Raw genomic sequence first — 20,040 nt, 5'->3', positions numbered from 1 at the left:
ACCTTATTCTGGATCATTCTGTCCATTAATACATTTCCTTTGGGAGAACAGAAATGTTCCTGTTGCCTTCTTTGTCCTTTCAGCAACATTAAAAATGACGTGGAAAGTTACATAGACCTGTTAACATATTCTAGCAAGATGCACACCTTGGTCCGTGCAAGCAGCGGGGCACCTCGTTCCAGGAGCAGCTCCACAACTTGGTCATGTCCACTTCTTGCAGCACAGTGGAGTGGAGTGAGTCCATCCTTAAAGTAAAAGGAGGGAAAACAAATGAGCACATCCCCAACTGTCCATCCTAGCACTCTGAGGAACACCCTTCCAGGAACGCAGCCCCACGAACATGTGAAAAAGCTCTTTGTCTTTGACTCCTAACTGAAGCTGGCTCATCAACATGAAGTTTCATCCCTGTTTTTCCTTGCACCAGTAAAAGACACTCTAAGGTTACTGTTTCAGAGGGAAGCCCCGATATTTGTTGAAATCTCTTACCAAAGAGGATAATGGAAGCATGAATTGCTTCCTCCCCTCCTTCTCCTCTGCATGGCTTTGAGATTGTATTGCCTCTCCCTGGAAAACTTATGCTGGGCCAAAGATGCTCCATTAACCAACACTAGTCCTCTTGATTGCATTTGTTGCAGGGATGAAACAAAAAATGTTCATATTAAAAAAATCTATTCTAGAATATTTTTATTTCTTTTTTAACAAGCAGCATAACGAAGAAAATGTTAAAACAGAGAGAAGCAAACAGAACAAATCCTCTTGTTTCTGACATTGAGTGGTGAACAAGAAGCTAACGATTACCTGCTAAAATTGCTCTGAGACCACCAACCCCACAATATTTTCTCCATTGCAGAACAGCACCCTATACTGAAAGGCTACTCAGTATGATCACAGCAGTGGCAGCAAAACAAGCATCAATGAAACATGTTGATAGAATGCATTCTAGGCAATTCTGCCACAGTTTAGACTTTATGCAGGAAAACACAACAAAGGTGAGTAAAATGGTTGCAAAAAATGTGCTGAATGACAGAAAAAAAAAGTGTTCAAAATACAGAAACCCACATTTTCATCTCCTCAGACCTTGATCTTGTTCAAGCATGCACTCAGAGAAGTCAGTACTCATTCAATAGACATAGGTTTATAAAGGTGAAGTAGTAATAGTTTTTAAACACAAGAAAAGCCTTCTCCTTTTCAGATTCATTGCCCATGTCACATGAGGGAGATACTATCATTCTAGGGTGCTTTCTGAAGAATCCAGTAACAGGACAATTAAAAGATTAATATATTGATCAGAGATAACTTTATTACTTAGGGGTTAAAAAATTAGCAAAAAGAATGGCCCTAAGTATGAGTTAGTGAGCTTCATACACAGATGTAGTGTTTGCCTTGCTGGAATTTAGAGGAAGTCTATGTCACTGTATTTTTACTTACTATATTTTTACTTTATTACTATAATCTTTAAAGTAGCTCTAGACTGCACAGTGCCATCACAATTGTAATATCATTCAGCCTATGCAAACCTAGCCTTCTGACACTCTGCAAAAGGTAGTTCCAAGAACCAGATCCTCAGTTTCAAAAGCATAGAGCACCCTTCTGAATTGACAGTGCAACAAAGCTCCTAGAAGTCTGCAGGGAGGACTTCTTCTCCGCTATCTATGTTTCCAGTGAGTTTTAAGAACTACTGAAAGGGTTGGGTGTGCCTTGATACTCACTGTCATAGAGGCAAAGTCATCACTAAATCCCATGGAAGCTTGCAATGAAATGCAACAGATGCAAGATCAAACCTGCCAACAGAATTCACTGCTGTTCAGCACCTGGCCGACTGCGTCAATGAAGGGGAATTTTTCTGTGCTGGAGGTTCAAAGTGCCCTATATCAAACTTTATAGGCACAACTGAGGTCTATTTTCATCTTGCTGCCAGAGGCATTCCTAAACATAATTCCCGCTAACATTCTTAAGGGGAGAATATACCCCAAAAGGTATTTCTAGGCAAGATATTTGAGATTTCTGTCCAGTTTCTGACCTTTTGTGCTCTACATTTTTAATCAATGTGGAAGGCTCGCTTTCCTTATCTGCACAGTCACTTTCATGTCATTTGATTTAATAGTACAGCAATAGAAAGGCAGAACTGTGTGAACCCTTCAGAAAAACAGGACAAAACCCCAGAGGGAGAAATCAGCATTAAAGCACAAGGCAAACAGCACATTCACAAAAAAGACCTCCACAAGGAAGTTTAGCTACAATAGAAATAAGAACTAAACCATTAGAAAGCATAATTTTTCCTCTGTCCTTACAATTCTCTCTAAAACGAGAGAGAAAAATTTGCTGTGTATCCTATTCTGTCCTCTCATAGCTTTTATAAATGCATCATCATTTACTGTCTGTACACTTCCCAGCAGGTGCAGGAAGCAAAATGCTTTGCAGCCTTCCATACAGCCTTCTTCTTTTTCCTCTTTCTGCCCTGGGGAAAACAGCATGTATATTTTAAAATCATATATTTAATAATTTAGATTTGACTTTTGCTCATGTATTTTCTTCAAAGATGAGAGAAATTGCAAAGACAGAGCTGTTGTAGTAGAAGGATTAGTACATAACACAATGAGGACAAAATGACATTAGCCAGTATTAGCCACTGGTGCACCAAATAAGTTCTCTTCTACACCGTTATCCACCTGCAATGAACCTCAGTGCCCTGAAATCTATTGCAGGAATTTGCCTATGTACTTCTTTAATCATTCCATGGCTAACTGGTACATCACGAAAACTGAAGAACACATACTGAACGAAATATCAAACACATCATTTGACAGGACATACAACACTGGTCCTGAGAGACAGAGACTTGGAAGCACAGATAATAGATATTCCATAAACACAAATGCTGCCATGCTGGGAGAAAAAGAATTCAGCAATTTTCTATTTTAAGAAGCCCAATATTTATCTCCTCATCCCAAAGAGGACATAATGGAGATAAATGAAGTTAAATGTTTTCATCTTCCAAATGACATCCTGCATCGGATGTTCTGTCTCGACATGTGGTACTCTTCTGGTTCACGCTTTGCAATGTAATTAGTGGCTGGATGACTGTTAGATATGACACTACAACCCCCTCTGTGTGTGTGGAAGCCACCAAATTCCATCTCTCCTAATTTCCTCTTAAATGGCTCTCAAAACAGAAAGTAAACTTTTTGACTTGAAAATGAATCCCTGGTAACTTTTTTAACCAAAGGTAAATGAAGATAGATGGCTGGGGGTTTTCATAGTGATTAAAATGCTTTACTTCAGCCTTCCAGAGAGATCCAGATAAGAAGAAGCTGTGCTTATGAGAGATTCTTAACGGGACATCATGTAGGCAGCATCCCAGTAGAGGGGCAGCTGCACACATTGGTGCTTATTTGAACGATGGCCGATAATAGCACATGAACATCGAAGCTCAAATTATCAAAGAATTCTTCTAAACTGAAGTTGCATATTCTCATTTTTGTAAGGGTAAACATATTTGCTTAAGTCTGAGGATATTAACTTAAATCATTCTAAACAACTTACTACCTATATAGCTTGCTTAGATATTCAGCACATCTTTTCCTTCTCCCTTGTAAACTTTATATGAATCCGCTACATTTTTAATAGCAAATATCTGTGTTGTGATTAGGTATTTATAATTTGACATTGTTTTAGAAATGGCAAGAACTGCAAATGAATTATTAGTGCTCTGTGCATGCGTGTGGACTCAGGGAAAATGTCACAGCAGCTTTACTGCAGAAAACAAATGCTGTAAATGTAGCACAGTGCCAAGTGAGGATTAGACTCCTGCTACAAGGGCTTTAAGGCAGGAAACTCACTGCTATGCGGAAACAGCGGAAACAGCAGAGTGCTGTGCCTGTTTTGTTAGGATGCATACGTACAAAAGGAGACATGATTACACATAGATCTCAGGAGGTTCCCAGAATGAGTGTTAAGAGGTGTCTTCAGCACATTCACCACAAACAACCCAACTCCACCAACACCAAAACAAAAGAGAATCCTTCCACCCCCTTCCCCCAGGCTCCTTCCTTTTCCCATTTGTATCATCCATCTCTAAGACCAACTTTCCACTTCTTTCAGCTCCAGCTGAGCTGAAAGCTGAGCTACTTTCTTTTCCATGGCCCTTCTCCAACCCAAATGGCACAGCAGACTTTGTTCCCACCATTACCACATCTACCACCCTCTCCAGCTCCAGCTGCTGCACTCAAGGCGTGCAATTAGTGTCCTTTCCCCACACAAGAAGTTGTCATTCCAAGACTAGATGCTCTGTTTCATTCTAGGGATTTTTGTTTACAACTGCAAATATCCTGGACAAGAACCTGTGAGATGAGTATAAAGAGAAGTTCCAGAGCAAGAAAAATTTCATTTCAATGTTTGCAAGAGTAAATAGAAAGAATACAAAATCTGTGGCAACTTCAGCATCTGAGACAGGTGAATATGCTCCTCACCCCCTTCTAAGCGTGTCTGCATAGACCACAAAAGTGGAAATACCAGTAAGGCAGCAAAGGCCTGTGAATACACTGTATTTCAAAAGCAAAAAACCATGCAAACCTGAAAAAGCCTCAAATTCTTCCTGTTTTGTTGGGGTTTTTTTCCATACAATTTATATAGAGAAATTACAAAAATACAGATACTACAAAAACTGCATTCAAAAAGAATACTCCTAAAACCCCTTATATAGTAACATTTCAATGTCCTGCATACCCTTACTGTTGCTACTCCACTATATAATGCTTGTTTTTAATAGAAACATCTATATTTTGGCCATGCTAAAGTTGCTCTGCCTTAAATGCTTAAAAGAATTCTCCCTGTAATAATCCTTACAATGGCTCTGGAAGGCTGTAAATGCTGTCTTCCTCTCAAAGTGAGAGTTGGTAATCACCACGTTTCTCTTGACCACATCACATACATTTAATCATAAATTGAGCTTTACACCATCTTTTGGAGGTGTTGCTTTAAAGAACAAGTTCCTGATTCCTGACCGCAGCCTGTTGCTAAATATAACTGGTGTAGATATGGAGTTTCCATTTTTGCTGTAGATACAATATAAAAGAGAAATGAAATTCCACATTTAAAAAGCTTATCTAGTAGTCAGTTGAGGAAAATGGTAAAACTTGCCAAAAAGAAGAATTCAATATTATTTTAAAATAAGTGTAGCAAGCGGATTTAGTAGCGAGTCTACATCTTCATACTCTACTGAGAAATGCAATGAAATTTCAGCAAATATATTATGAAATGTACAGAAAAAATAAAAGTATGTAATTCCTGCAATAAGCAAGGCTGTCCTTTGACATGCAACATTAACTATGGAGCAGCAGGACACATGCTTAACTCCCTCCCTTTGAAGAGGGAGTAATTTTACATTTTCTATCCTTTTGACACCATGGGCTCCTGATGGATCATTCCAATGGAACACTTCCAAACATAGAAAGATTTCACAGATCAGTTCAGCAAAACTGAGGCTGTTCTAAAATCTGTTGAAATAAGGTTTCGCATCTTAATTTATGCATCATCAGATGGCATGTGATAAAGCAAGTTAAAATTAAGCTGAATGAAAGCAATGAGTACTTTTTTAACCACAGAGCTTATTTTAATTTGGCATGGAGACCAGGAATAAAAGCCCAAGCTACCCGGCAATGAAAGATCCTAGTAGTATATTTAATTCCACCCTTTTCTGGTTTTACTGGAAGAATGCAGGTGTTCCTCAGAAGAAATGAAAAAGCAAGTATGGAAAGGCAAGCATGTTAGTACCGAGATGGAGGAGGCCTTTAACATACAAAACACAAGTATGCATGGCATGCAACACCCAACCTACCTCTTCCATACTCTACATACTCACGGCCATAGCAAAGCACACAAAGCATGCGGACAAAGCCAAGGGAAAAGGAAAAGACACTGAGACGGTATAAACAGCTGTCATGAAGACAAGATCACACCACATAGATGCTGACGGCAAAACCAAAGCTCTGGAATCTTCCCCCCTGTCAAGTACAGGCAGACAATCACCACCATGTGCCTTTGAGCAGGAAGAAGGCAGAGGATGAAAGCAAAAGGAAGCTGCTGAGTCTGTTTAAACTGGGATATGTGTGTGCTTTAGGATACCTTCATGGTTTCACTGCTATCTTTGTGCTGATAGTTTTTGAGCTAATGTAGTCGGTGATAAAGGGCAGAAAGCCAAGACAGTAAGAAGACTCTAAAATTAGCACCATCCACCTACGCTGGGCAAAGTCCTGTTCTTCCAGTTGCATTCACAACTGCACATCAATCTTTGCAGGTAAGCGGGGAAGGGAATACACCTTGACCTCTCAAACTCCAACGCTTCCTTTATAATCACTGTGCCAGCTTGTCTGAAGCAAGTAACTAAATACTGAACAGGAAATAGGTGAAATCAATACTCTCATTCCACAGGCCAAATGGGCCATTTCTGTATGACTGTTCTGCTTATGAGTATGTGGAATACCCTGAATGCAGTGTGTTACTACCCTTTCAAGCCTCTTTACCATAAGCTTTTAGGCACCTATTGTGGAAAATCTGACCGGGGTGATTTGTTGCACACCTTCATGAGAAGTAGAATTTAGCATCATCTCTGCAGTTTAAAATAGGCAGAACTTTGTAGTTTAAAATAAAAAAATAATAATTTTAAAAGGCAAGAGAGACATCATTTCATAAATAAGAAATCAAAATCATAATCACATACAGAGTTCCACAATAATCACAACTGTCTTCCTAGCTTATCAAGCAACAAATGGCTGGTGTAATTAATAGTAACTGCAGAGGTTGAATCAACCAGCAAGGTAGTTGACTGCAATATCCTCTACCTTTCTACTTTGATTAAACAAAATCTCTTACCTCCAGCTCTAAACTCTCTGTTCTAAAATACCCTCTATTACTTGGAGACATAATTTTGCAGATCTGTAATTAAAGAACAGCAGCTTGCAAGAACAAGCCTTGTGTAGTTCAGTCCACATAACTGACTCCAAAACCCCATTTGAAATAATTAACCCTGCCCATATAAGTTGATGGCTTTTTCTTTGGTCGTGGTTGATTGTGAAATCACCCATAAATAGAGAACACAGTATCGATGTGGCACTTCAACAGGACAGCTGGGAGAGTCACCTCATTCTCTGCAGTTAGTTAGAAGAGGCAAGTGGCTGCTGGCACAGAGCAGGTTACTTGTTCCCACTCTTCAGTAAAGAGTGACTGGCAGCCCACTACAGCAGTTTTCATAAGGCATGCTATGACTGACACACATATTGAGGAGTCTGGGGGCTGAAAGGCTTAGCTGAGTGCAGTCCTTCCACTTCCCACTGCTATGTAGCACACATGTTCTCATGTCACCTGAAGCTCAACCCATCAACAGGCTTATTTCCTCAGAATGATCAGATTCATCATATTTTTGCTTCTATCATGTAGGTACATTATACAGAGACTAAAACAAATAGTATTTCTGTCTCCTGTTGTCACCAATGTCTGTCATTCCTCAGGCAGAAAGCAATCTACACAAAACAATCTGAAAACTAAAGGTAGGATTCCAAATTAAAAGAAAAAAAGACTTTACAAATTGTTTTTGGAGTCACAATTTATATTTTGTTCATATTTCAAAAAGTGTACACTTGTGAGGATCAATGTTTAACATGTCGGAGCTGTGTTAAGCTGAACTTTTGGGGTTTGAGTCATTTATAACACCCACATCTAAAGTCTCACTTTCAGAACAGAGAACAAGACACAATTACTGAGGCTGAATTCCTAGCAATGAATTGTCATGTTCCCAGTCTCTGGCTTAAAAACAACCATAAAAAAAAGAAAAAGAACAAGCAAATAATCCCAATCCATTCCCAAAAAGGGACAACATCATATTCAGGGAATAGAAAGACTCACCCTGGTTTTGGCATCGATCTGCCCTCCGCGATCCAACAAGAGTTTCACCATGTTTGTGTTTCCCCTTTTGGAAGCCACATGCAGTGGGGTGATTCCATTCTACACCATGAAAAGAACAAACAATGAGCATGATAAATTTGAAGGCATATAATGGTGGTGAATTTGTGTTCGGATCACAGGAGATGAGACCATTATGTTGTAGTAAGTAAACAAAAATATGCTTGAGCATCAGAGCTAGGCATACACTATAGAAACTAGAGTTAGTAATTCCTTCCTAAGCAAAGATCTTTATTTGCTTGGGGTTTTTAATAAACAAAGCAGCACATCTGCCAAAGCAGCGAACATCAAAGTCCCAGAGTCAGACAAATAGACAAACATACATCAGAGTTCCAATGAGTCAATATTCACAAAACACTGATGCATTTAAGTCATCACAGCTTACACAGGGTACACAAATGCACGACTCTTACATGAATGAACTTTCCCAGTGTAATGCCAACAGTGTAAAGGAGTAGGTCCTGTTTAGGGTGAAAGTCCTCACAAACGTTTGTATGTGAAAATATCATGTTAAAGTAGTATAATAAATACTTAATACTGAAAAAGACAATAAATCCTCATATATTTCTGGAGGACACCTAACTGACAGAAAAGATGAAGTGAGTTGGCACATTCTGAGAATATCAGCTTTCTGGAGCTAGTCAAAGGAGCCTGCTTCCTTCAGCTGGGAATACTGGTTGCTACTCAACTGCCAAGGACCCTGGTGCATTGCACTGAGGCAACCTTTAAGAATTACTGGAATAAAAGACATCTTTTAACACAAGAGAACTTCATTACTTTACTGCTCACTTACTCTTGACTAAGAATTATACAAAGAGATGCTCCCACTTGTATAGTAAGAAGAGAAAGAAAGAACTCCATACCCTTGCTGTGAAATCAACTGCAGCTCCTCTGTTTAGCAGCAGTGTTGCCACATTCACATTTCCATAGTGCGCAGCTATGTGCAAAGGTGTAAAGCCACTCTACAAAGGGAAACAGCACTCATTATAGAAATAATTTTATACAAGATAATTGACTTCACTAGAACTGGATTTTAAAAGCTGCTGGTAATCAAACAGATAGTGCCAATTTTATCCAGTTCGGCTGTAATATAGCACAGTCTTTCAGACAGAGTGCAGCTCTCACATGAGAGGTTATCAAAAGTGCTTCACTTCCCAAGCCAGACTCCCGAATCAGTGGCCAATAAAATAGCTCTCAACACAGAAATTATATATGAGACATTATTATTATATTAGGCATTATTATATTAGCCATTCTTAAAGAAAATAAAGGAAGTTTCCTTATTACAATCTGGAAGCAACATGGGTCTTTTGGGCTGCATCTGTTTATTGGTTTTGGATAAATGAACACAAAAGTTGCTGGGACTCTTATTTTGCTGCTCTTAGAATTAGAAACATTAACAAGATATTTCCTTTTTTTTTTTTTAAAAAACAAAAAAAGCAGTAGTTATTCAATATCTAAACCAAGAATTTGGTGTACATGAGAAACTACTTAGTATAAGAATATATATAACAGTATAAGAATCATAATTATTTATACTTGTACACAATTTGGATCTCAAATGACCTTGCCATCTTTACATCAGAAAAAACACCATTTACTTACTGCCTCTTGATCACTAGAAGATGAAACCTGCTCTGGCTATAAGATACAGAATTGCTTGACAACAGAAAAAATACTCATTCTTCAGAAACCAGGATACAGAGCAAGCTTTTAGTCTCAGTAGTAATTCAGGTAGAAAGGACCTTGCTTTTGAGGTTTCCCTCAAGTCCTGTACACTGATTTGATCAGTCTTACTGCTAGAGACAGAAAAATAAGTACTTCCAGACTATGCTGTATTTTCAACTAGGTTCATTTCTTTCAGCATACAATTCATCATTTTAAACTACTCATGGAATAAAGAAATGTAGGCATATGTTGCACTCCAAAATCTACTTTATTCCCCAAAGCTATGGCAGCTGACCAACTATTTTACCCTAATTCCATTTACTTCCTTGTCGGCCCACAGGTGATCCTGCTCATTGTAGAGTCACACGCTCACTAAATTCATAGTCCTCTTGAGGATATCGGGCACAAACTATGACACTATGTTTAGCTATAGACTGAATGTATATTGCATTAACAACTACCTACTTGTAAACACATGTCTGCCTGGTGACAAAGGCAAGGTACAGAGAAGGAACTTCCATGCTGGGTGAAAGAGAGGTGCCCCCTTCACATTTATTACCACAGTGAAGAACATGCCCTTGGGCAGACACCAGTGGGTGTTTAAATAATGACCATGTTGTTGGAAAGAATTCTTTTTCCTAAACATGCCAATAATCTTTATGGGACTAATCCCATTTCTGGTCAATCAGAGCCCTGATTTTTAGTGGAAGTGCTTGGAGAGTTGGTATTTCCAGAATCTGTATGAGAAATGTAATATCATCTTTGACAGGTAAACTGTGATTATGTGCTATGCCTTATCTCCATTGAAAGTATCTTACTAAGAACAATGGTTAAAGCAAGCATATGCTCTGAGCAAGTTTCTACCTTGGAGGATTTGGTTATATTTATTATTGTAAAAGAAGGTAAATGAATATTACCATTATTCTGGCGGAACCAGACACCTTAATTTAGTTATGCCAAGAGAGTGCATTGTCATAATTACTGAAATAGAGCTAGAAAAGCATCTTTGTCACCTCAGCTCCATTACTTGCTTCAGACTTCCTTGAATTCTTGTGAATTCCCAAAAGTTTACTTCAATAGTGACAGAAATAAGAAATGCTAAGACAAAGGATGAGTAAAAATAGGTTTGCTGAGCCCCATACCTCTACACATTTAAAAAGAGCCATATCTTCACTTTTAGTGCTAAACAATAAATATTGCTAGAGAGCAGAGAAGATAATTATAAGTAACAGAAAGAGTAATTAAAAATGTTGGATCTCGGTACCTCAGTTGTCCTATTCACCATCATCTGATGCAGCATGGTTTGGGAAAAAGAGGAACAATATTAAAGACTGGCTGCAAAAGGAAGAACAATGTTGCTTTTTGAAATGAGTTATGATGTTAATTATGGGGAAAGCGATTCAAGCATGCATTAACTTTAAATACAACCTATGTTCCCATGGGCAAAAAAACAGTACCCTACTTAATAGTGAAGCAGTGCTTCCACTTCCATTCCAGTGTCTTCTGGTTTACGAGAAAGCTGGTTACCAAAAAAAATTGGAGGAGTAACTAAAAAGCAGAAAAGTAAGTAGTTTGCAATTGCTGTGTAGCTAAACACTGGTGATACTGGTCAAGCAACTTTTATTTCCCCACAGAACAAACTACCTTTAACCATTAAGGTGAAGGCAGTCAAGATTCTTGCCCGTCGGTACTTAGCTGTGCGACTACCCTGTTACCTCCAGGGCAGTACTCCATTACCTTGGACTGCACATCAGCATTATGGTCATTCTGCAGCAAGAGTGCTGCTGACTTGGTGTCATCTTTCCTAGCAGCAATATGCAGAGCAGGTAATCTCACTTTCCCCTTGGTGTCATTTTCCAGAAGGATGGCCACTGCCTGGTTGTGTCCTTGTTGCAGTGCAACAGCGAGAGGAGTGAAACCATCCTGGTAGGGAAGGAAACAAGCTGTGCTCAGTAAGGTGAAGGACGTGCAACTTCAGTCATTTGCACAGTGCTGTTCACACACAAACACTTGGTAAGCACCTTACCAGCTGTCTTCTACTTCTGCACCACTGTCTCAAGTGAAACAACACTGGAGGCCCAATATTTTAAGCCAGATAGGATTTGAAACATGTCAGAAGCACACTTTTCCACTTCAAACCAGTCTTTGTTTTAATCAAGTGCAAGCAAAGGATCATTCTACAGTACCCCTAATTACTTCCCATCTTAAAACAGGACACAAAGTATATTTCTATCAATATTTTGGTCAGGATTAGTGAGTACTGAACAAAGTAGATGCAAAAAATATCCAGGGAACCTGTTTCTGAATATCTCACATCTCTGCAGAAAGAATCGCTGTGGCTGCATTCCCTGCTGTTTCCCATTCTAAGTTATATATGAGTCAAGAAAGCCAGGTTGTGTTTAGAAATTTCATCTAATTTGAAGCAGGAAAACATTAAATTATTTGTCCTTTTTTTGGAAAAACAAAATCAGAAAAATCTCTGCTTTTCAGTCATAGTTTTAGCTTGGTTTCAAAGTTATTTTCAAGTTGTCTTGCTTCTCCACACATGCCCCAAATTGCCGATGTTTTTAAACATGTCATACAATCACAACTTGCTATTTCAGCTCAAGTACTGCCTGCTTTTGTATCTTAGGAACAACTAAAGAGTTGATTATAGCCAGAAAGTGAGAAAACTGGCTTGGATACACTATAAAAGGCATAGGAACGAGACAGAATTCATTTGGAACAGAAAAATGAAAGATGATAAAATAATAAGGGACAAGTTAGGAAGGAATGAGAAGTAACATATACTGAAAGAAATATCTGAAGAATCACCAAAGCAATTTTCCCTTTAGTAATCTAATAACGTTCATTCCCTTTGGCATAGAACTCTGGGTAGGTGCATTGCAACAGCAATACTACCGTGGTTTCTTTCTGTAATAGAGATTAAATTCTGTACAGTGAATTAAAAAGGGTGAACAGCTGATGAAACAGCTGAACTGTAAAGATAATTCTGAGATTGGGGCTACATTAGGTGTTGAAATGGATTAATGCATTTGCCTTTTGCCTCTGGGAACATAAGAGCAAATCCTGGATTAGAGACCCTATGAAACTGAGCTCATCCTCACTCTCATTTTGTACATATATGCATATAAGTGTGAAAGGAAATGAGATACATCCAAAGGCAGTGCAAGTTTCAAAGCTTCAAAGAGAAGATCATCCACTTCATTTGCAACACTTCACCTTCCACCCTTAGACACAACTCTATCTGCATCCCTCTCCTATCACTTCTGGAAAGGAGGACTGACCACAGCTTGGAGAAAGCATTTCATTTCCCCCCCTCCCAACACTGAGGACAGCCAGACCTTGATGCTAAACAGAAGGTCCTTCTACATGTATCTGGTTGGCATCCTTTTTTCAGGCTGACATCCCACCTCATTTAATGTATCATTTTCTCCATTCTGTTCAGGAGACTAACTGTGGGCAGGTGTGAAAGCAGACAGTGGGTCAGACCATCCTTCTGTAACATTCAAATCCCTAAGACCATCTCAGCAAGACCTGAAACCAAAACTTACTGAGTTCAGCCATAAGGGAGTAGACAGCCACTGCCTTCCAACCCACAGAAGTGAGAGCTGACCTTTCCAATGGCAGAAGACAGACTTGGATTCAGTTTCAGAGTGGGGGCATTTGGTATTTTGGCCCCATTAATTATAACAGTCGAGGCCCTGCCAACTAATGAATGAATTTGCAGTGCACCTGATCATTACAGCCAGTAAAAGTCACTGGGAGAAAATCTGCAAGCAGGTGACCCCAGGCCTCAGCCATGCTGAGGGAGCCTCAGTTCCACATGGCTCCCTCACAAGCAGCGTGTTTCTGCCACGTTGCCTGGCAATTACATGGGATTTCATACTTCAGAAAGCTGACATGTAATGTGATCACCATATATGCATGCCATGAGAGGATTATTTTAGGAGCTGTTGTCAAATGGTACAGTATCCATTGAAAGAAGAGACAGTATAGCAGCTGTTAACATTAGTGGGCATAAATGGCCCCACATTTTAAATTCATGCGTTTGTGAAGGCAATCCATAATGGGCATGTTTATGTGCAGAATAGGAAAAAGTAATAAACGTGAGCAAAAGCTCTGGCAGGAGAGGAACTTTCCTATTAACACTTCACATGGCACATCCATATCCTTAGAACAAACAAAAGCCAACACTCTTCGCAGCACAGATCCTCCTCACTCACCCCTTTGGTTTGGTATAAAAGAACATTTGGCAGAAAGAGAAGATCAGAAGACAGAATGAGCACAGGCCTCATGACCTAGGAGTTTTTCCCATTCCCCTTAAATCACCTCATTTGCAGAAGGAAGTTCTTGCGATTGAATTCGTCTTCAGATGGAGTCATGTCTCATACTCTCGTGTCTACCTTGCTTGCACTGAAGTTACTGCAGCTTTAGAGCACTGCAGTTACATCCAGAACCAAGCAATTAATACCATCCTTCTGCCCATTTATACCCTGTGGTCCAGGAGTAGAAATAAAGTGCCTGAGGACAAAACAGCACTTCACCTCCTGAGCTTTTAATGTGATCCTTGTTAGTCATTTGATTTCTAATTTATACTAATCACCAAAAGTGACAAATATTCATAGGTTACACAAAGTCACAGGCAAGCCTCAGAAGCAGAATAACCTGTCTGGGCAGTTGCTTCTCACTTAGGGGAACAGGAGCAGGAGGTTAGACTAAGTGACCCCTTGGGGCTCCTTTCTACTGTGAAATGGTTCTGGGAACCTGGCACCACAGAGCCCCTACTTCACTCATCACTTTTGTACATGCACTTGCCTGCTTCTCACTCTGTCTCTATGCAGAACACAGCACATCTGAAATCCCACGACCTGAGTCTTCATGGGCTTTGTTGAAAACACAAATCTGTTCAAATGAGATGCTGTACCTCCCCACTTACACTGTGACTGATCTACTGTCCACTCCATTCTTCTGACCTCTCTGGCCTCCTGTAATTCCTACAGCCCTAGGGATCTCTCTTCAAAGCCTCAATCACTTCTCAGAAAAGTCTCCAGGAAGTGGGTATGAGAAATGGGCACAAATTGCAGGTGAGAATCCTGAGTTTACTAAACTCTGTGGAAATTTGGCTGTCAAATGTATCGGGCTGGATTTCATCCCTTGACTTTCACCACTTCCAGAACCATTCACCCTAGTCACCTGCGCGTGTAGAAAAAAAGAATAAGATTTGTAAATAAAGCTCATTTGAAATTAAAGTACAAAAGTTCTCAAAATATTCCATGTGAAAAATCTTCTGGCTTGAAGCAACCTGGAAGTAAAGGCAAAGGGAAACAACAGTGTGGAAAAAATAATACACCTCACCTCAGTAGCTGTGCTTTGGTTGGCTCCATTCTCCAGGAGATACTTCACCACTTCAATGTGGTTCTCTTGAGCTGCCATATATAAAGGAGTAAAGCCATTCTAGGAAGAACATACAAGGAAATACTATCATGAAGAAATAGAATCTACCAACAATAATGAACTCCAAATAAGTATAAAGCTAAAAATTCATTTGTGCTTTTTTACTCTAAAATGTTTTAAGTATGTAAGCAGAATAACTTGGTGGGTTTTAACTTAATATGGTAAATGTTTAACATTGCTTAAACCCACAAAACTCTGTGTTTTCATACTAATTTTCTTTTGACACATATTTTAGGGAAGCAAGGGACACAGTAATTATTCATACAGATATTCCTTGCTGATAATGCTCAGGGACTGTAAAGCTGTCAATAGAGTTTTATGAGAGCTGACAGGAAAGCAAGGATTTCTTCCATTTGTTACATTAACTTAAGCAAAGACATGATCCCCCTGAAGACCATTAAGCCAACACCTTATGACAAGCTGAGCAGAGGTGACAAAGGCTTAACATATTACATAATATTTTGTAATACATAGAACATTGCAAATCACCAAACATAAAGGAACTTAAGCTTGCAAAATAACAACTGCCTTTCTGACAATACAGGAGGTTCATCTCTCATTAAATCATAAAAACACATCAAAATGGCTGAGAGTCCTTAATCTGCTCTGGATAATGTTCTGGTTAAAAATCCTCTTCTAAATTAATGAAACTACAGGCAAAATCATTAGAAATACAAGCCCTTTCTTCCCATTAAAATACTTCCATGCAAACAATTTTAATGAATTAGCTACAAAATACTTATGAAAGGAAGGCATGGAAGTGAGCTGTCTGTTCTTTTGTGAGTTAAGACTGCTAAAAAGTCCCTAGAAAAGCCTTTAATATCCTGTAGATTACCATATAACAAAAGAGGACACAATTACCTGTATTTCTGACAGCATTATTCTGTATTGGAATGGTACTTTTAGCTAGAACCAGATTTCACACTTTTTTAATTGTTATTTTTTATTTAATCTTGCATGCTGTGACAACAAATGATAAGCCCGTGCATTTACACAAGCAGTCAGAATTGATGCATGAACTGTGATAACCAAGAGGTTTGTTCCAGAGAAGCCAGTATTATTCTTTCTAGCAAACTTGCCATGGAAATTTCCAATAATTTCATAATGAAATGAAATAACATTTTTCAGTCACTATATAATACAGTTATACAATAACTGCATTATGCCTTTACAATCCCCCTCTGCATTTACAAATGTCACAGATTGCTCAGGCAATAAATCACAGAATCATAGAAGAGTTAGGGTTGGAAAGGACCTTAAGATCACCTAGTTCCAACCCCCCTGCCATGGGCAGGGACACCTCACACTAAACCATGTCACCCAAGGCTCTGTCCAACCTGGCCTTGAACACTGCCAGGGATGGAGCATTCACAACCTCCCTGGGCAACCCATTCCAGTGCCTCAGCACCCTAACAGTAAAGAACTTCTTCCTTATATCTAATCTAAACTTCCCCTGTTGAAGTCTTAACCCGTTACCCCTTGTCCTATCACTACAGTCCCTAATGAACAGTCCCTCACCAGCATCCCTGCAGGCCCCCTTCAGATACTGGAAGGCTGCTATGAGGTCTCCACGCAGCCTTCTCTTCTCCAGGCTGAACAGCCCCAACTTTCTCAGCCTGTCTTCATACAGGAGCTGCTCCAGCCCCTGATCATCCTCGTGGCCTCCTCTGGACTTGTTCCAACAGTTCCATGTCCTTTTTATGTTGAGGACACCAGAACTGCACACAATGCTCCAAGTGAGGTCTCACAAGAGCAGAGTAGAGGGGCAGGATCACCTCCTTTGACCTGCTGGTCACACTCCTTTTGATGCAGCCCAGGATAGAGTTGGCTTTATGTTGTATATGTCATGTGATAAACGCCACATATGTTATAGCAAGTCTTTTAATACTGCTTTGCATAACATTCTGGCATTTCTATCAACAACCTTGGGACAGAGAATTAAAAAATAGCGCCCAGAAAACAGCCAGCAGCAATGTAATGATAAAACCTTAACACTGAGATGTACTTTGAATGGCACTGCACAGGTCTGTCCATAGCAAGTATTATCTAATATTCTCAGTAATGACTTAAAGCATGGAATAGAGTGCTCTTAGCAGAGTTACAGACAGCATGAACAAGATGATCTACAAGTACACCACCCAACAGGATCACAATTAGAAAGGTGCCTGTTATCCTGCAGAGCTGAAAGGTACCTCAGATAAGGACAAATGCAGGTTTCTCCACCGCTGCAGAAAAAACAAACTATGCAAACATGGAATGATGAGTTAGAGAAGAATTCTGTAGATGAGGACCTGGAGGTCCCAGAGGAAAACCAGAGGGCCACTGGTCAATGAGCTCATTCTGCTGCAATAAAGACAACCGATGCACTGGTGTAAAAATACACCTCCCTGTGGAAGCTGTTTTCCTCAAAGGAAAATCTCCAGGTGTAGAGACTGAGTTGGCAGTGGGAATTATGCAAAAATTGGGTTTTTTGTGACTGTCTTTGTACAGAGCAGCAAAGGAAAAACTACAGGTAACTGAGATGTCTCACTGGTTTGGTTTTCCTTCCCACTCCAGAAAGAAACGAAATGGCAACTTATTAGGAATAACTAACCATTATGAGGTACTATCATGAGTAGTACCATTACTACCATGAGGTAGCAAGTTTTGACCTACCTCATTAGTATTCTAATACTAAAGCCTAATGTAGCAGTTTATTAATTGGTAATATATACAATTTGTAAACCCCCCTAGCTGATTATTACAAGACTGAATACAAGGATCACACTGATTAATCTAAATTGAGGGAATATGAGATCTTTCAAGACAGAGTAAATCAACTTGCTTAAAAGCTTTGAAGAATCTTACTTTTCCCAATCAACTCAAATCCCTCATTCTGGAACAGGATCAGGGCAATAAATCCTGGATTAGGAGCCATGACAATGCGTACATGACTTCATGACCATCGTGTGCTAGGAAATACTAAATGCTTTTCCACACAGAACCCCAGCAGTGTGCCCATTATATCAAGGATATCCTCCTCATGTGCTATAATCATACCTGAAACTACAGAAATTGGGGGAGGAAATTCTTGCACATAAACTTGTAGCCTTTTTTCTTTTTCTCCTCAAGCTTTATTTACAGTGTAAACCTATTGTGTATATATATATATATATATATTAATCTGGTTTACTTTGGAGATTGCAACACCATTCCAAGGTCTATATGCAAAACTGCCTATACCAAAAGACACTGGAAAAGCTTTCCCTGAATTTCTCCCCCTGGCAAGGTCAAGCCTGATTTTTCCTGCTGGCAGGGACAAGTCCACATTCTCCATGAGGATCTGGTTTCAGAGCTTCTAATTGCAGCGTTCCTGAACTAAACACATCTGGCTCTTAGCCAGAAAGTGCCTATTTTAGGATTTCCAATATTAAGGGCTCTCCTTGGCAGGGCTTTGGCTGATGGAATGACCTGTTAGCCTTGCTGCAGCTCTTCCTTCTCATTTTTGCCCCAGGACTTGCATATGCCTACTCCCATACTGACTAGTTTCTATGATGTGTTTATCTGTCTGTATCCTACACAGCAATTTCTGTCTGGCTCAGACAGTCCTGCAGTTAAAGGGAAATGCCCATAACAAAGGCATATCCTTCTCTTAGTTTCCTTTACTCTTGTTAATCTAAAATCCCCTTCCCTCTTTCTTATCTTTTAGTTTCAAAGAGCTATATGCCAATACTTGGTCTCTCTGTTCTGCTTCTAGAGATATCCCAAAGCTCAAGACCCCAGATCTCTGCAAATTGAAGAAAGCATATTTCCCTAAGACTTCTGTTTCAATATCCCAAAGCAGCTCCTACTGAATCCACAACATTCTGGTTAATGGTTCTCCATGGACATATTGCACAGGAGACTGACCTCTCCCCTTAGCACATGGAATGGGATACAGAAGGTTTGCTGGTCCAGGGGTGGGAAGTCTTTATTTCAATGCATTTTCCTTCAGCTTTTGATCCCAATCTGTATAAACACAATCCAGAATTAAAGCCAAAATACTAACTGTGGCATACAAATGTGACCTGGAGAAGTCAAAATACATTTTCCCTGAAAGCCCAGCTGTGTAATTATGGTATATCTGTATGTTTATGCTTTATGTGTCATCTGAAAAATAGAAATTAATGTTGTAATGATATATAATGTTCATTTTCAAACAATGATCCCATCAGAGTATTTATAGAGAGGAGAGTACTCAGATTTTATTATCCTTGCAAATGTATACTGAAAACTGTTTACTGCTATCATATAGAAAAGTTATAATGAGAAATTAACACTAAACAAATAGAGTATCTTTCACACTCCATTCTTCCTACTACATTCACTGACTTGCTAATTTGAGAAAATTAGTAGCTCTCAATGATTCTTCAAGTTATTAATGCAAATTGGCAAGTCTACATATGACTCAGAATTTGTATCATTAAATTTTGACAAAGCCCTAATGAAAAACACAGCCTGAAGAAACAGAGGGATTATTAGAGCATTTAGAAAATCATTCAACAGTTGTATGGCTTGGTTGAGCTGTCTTGTATGGCAGGCTTTCAAGGAAAGCCTCTTTGCACAGCAGTACCCAATGATCAGAAACATGTGTCTTCCAAACTGATCAGTAGAGCCAGTGTGTGAGTGACAAGCTTGTCCATGAAGATCTGGCCTTAGTGTCTATATGCTTATATAGTATCTATGTGTCATATATCCATACTGATATATGTGTCATATATCCATACTCGTCATACTCATACTGATAAGGAAAAGAGAGAAAATCAAGATACATTATCTCTTCTCTCAGTTCGCCTCTTTGAAAATGAGACGTGATTAAATAGGTCATGTAAACCCAGATGCTGTATTAGAAGATCACTGAGGTTGCTAGGGAAGATGAGACAACCAACATCCAACACAAATGCTCATTTCTACTCACTCTTTGAGATGTCAGAGGGTCAA

The 20,040-nt window shown here is 39.3% G+C and overlaps 1 protein-coding gene across 1 annotated transcript in view; it reads right to left on the bottom strand.

Annotated features, from left to right (window-relative positions):
- LOC101873589 (ankyrin-2) overlaps nucleotides 1-20,040 on the bottom strand; it is a 263,057-nt gene that overhangs the window by 93,664 nt on the left and 149,353 nt on the right. Inside the window, exons 5-10 of the mRNA XM_034064591.1 lie at nucleotides 14,983-15,081; nucleotides 11,362-11,547; nucleotides 10,889-10,912; nucleotides 8,820-8,918; nucleotides 7,900-7,998; nucleotides 147-245 (exon numbers count right to left, since the gene is read on the bottom strand). Coding sequence (XP_033920482.1) covers nucleotides 147-245; nucleotides 7,900-7,998; nucleotides 8,820-8,918; nucleotides 10,889-10,912; nucleotides 11,362-11,547; nucleotides 14,983-15,081 — 606 coding nt within the window. The remainder of the gene's footprint in view (nucleotides 1-146; nucleotides 246-7,899; nucleotides 7,999-8,819; nucleotides 8,919-10,888; nucleotides 10,913-11,361; nucleotides 11,548-14,982; nucleotides 15,082-20,040) is intronic.

This window comes from Melopsittacus undulatus, chromosome 7 (genome assembly GCF_012275295.1).
Source record: "Melopsittacus undulatus isolate bMelUnd1 chromosome 7, bMelUnd1.mat.Z, whole genome shotgun sequence".
Taxonomy (NCBI): Eukaryota; Metazoa; Chordata; class Aves; order Psittaciformes; family Psittaculidae; genus Melopsittacus; species Melopsittacus undulatus.
This window is presented reverse-complemented; position numbering and strand designations above follow the sequence as displayed.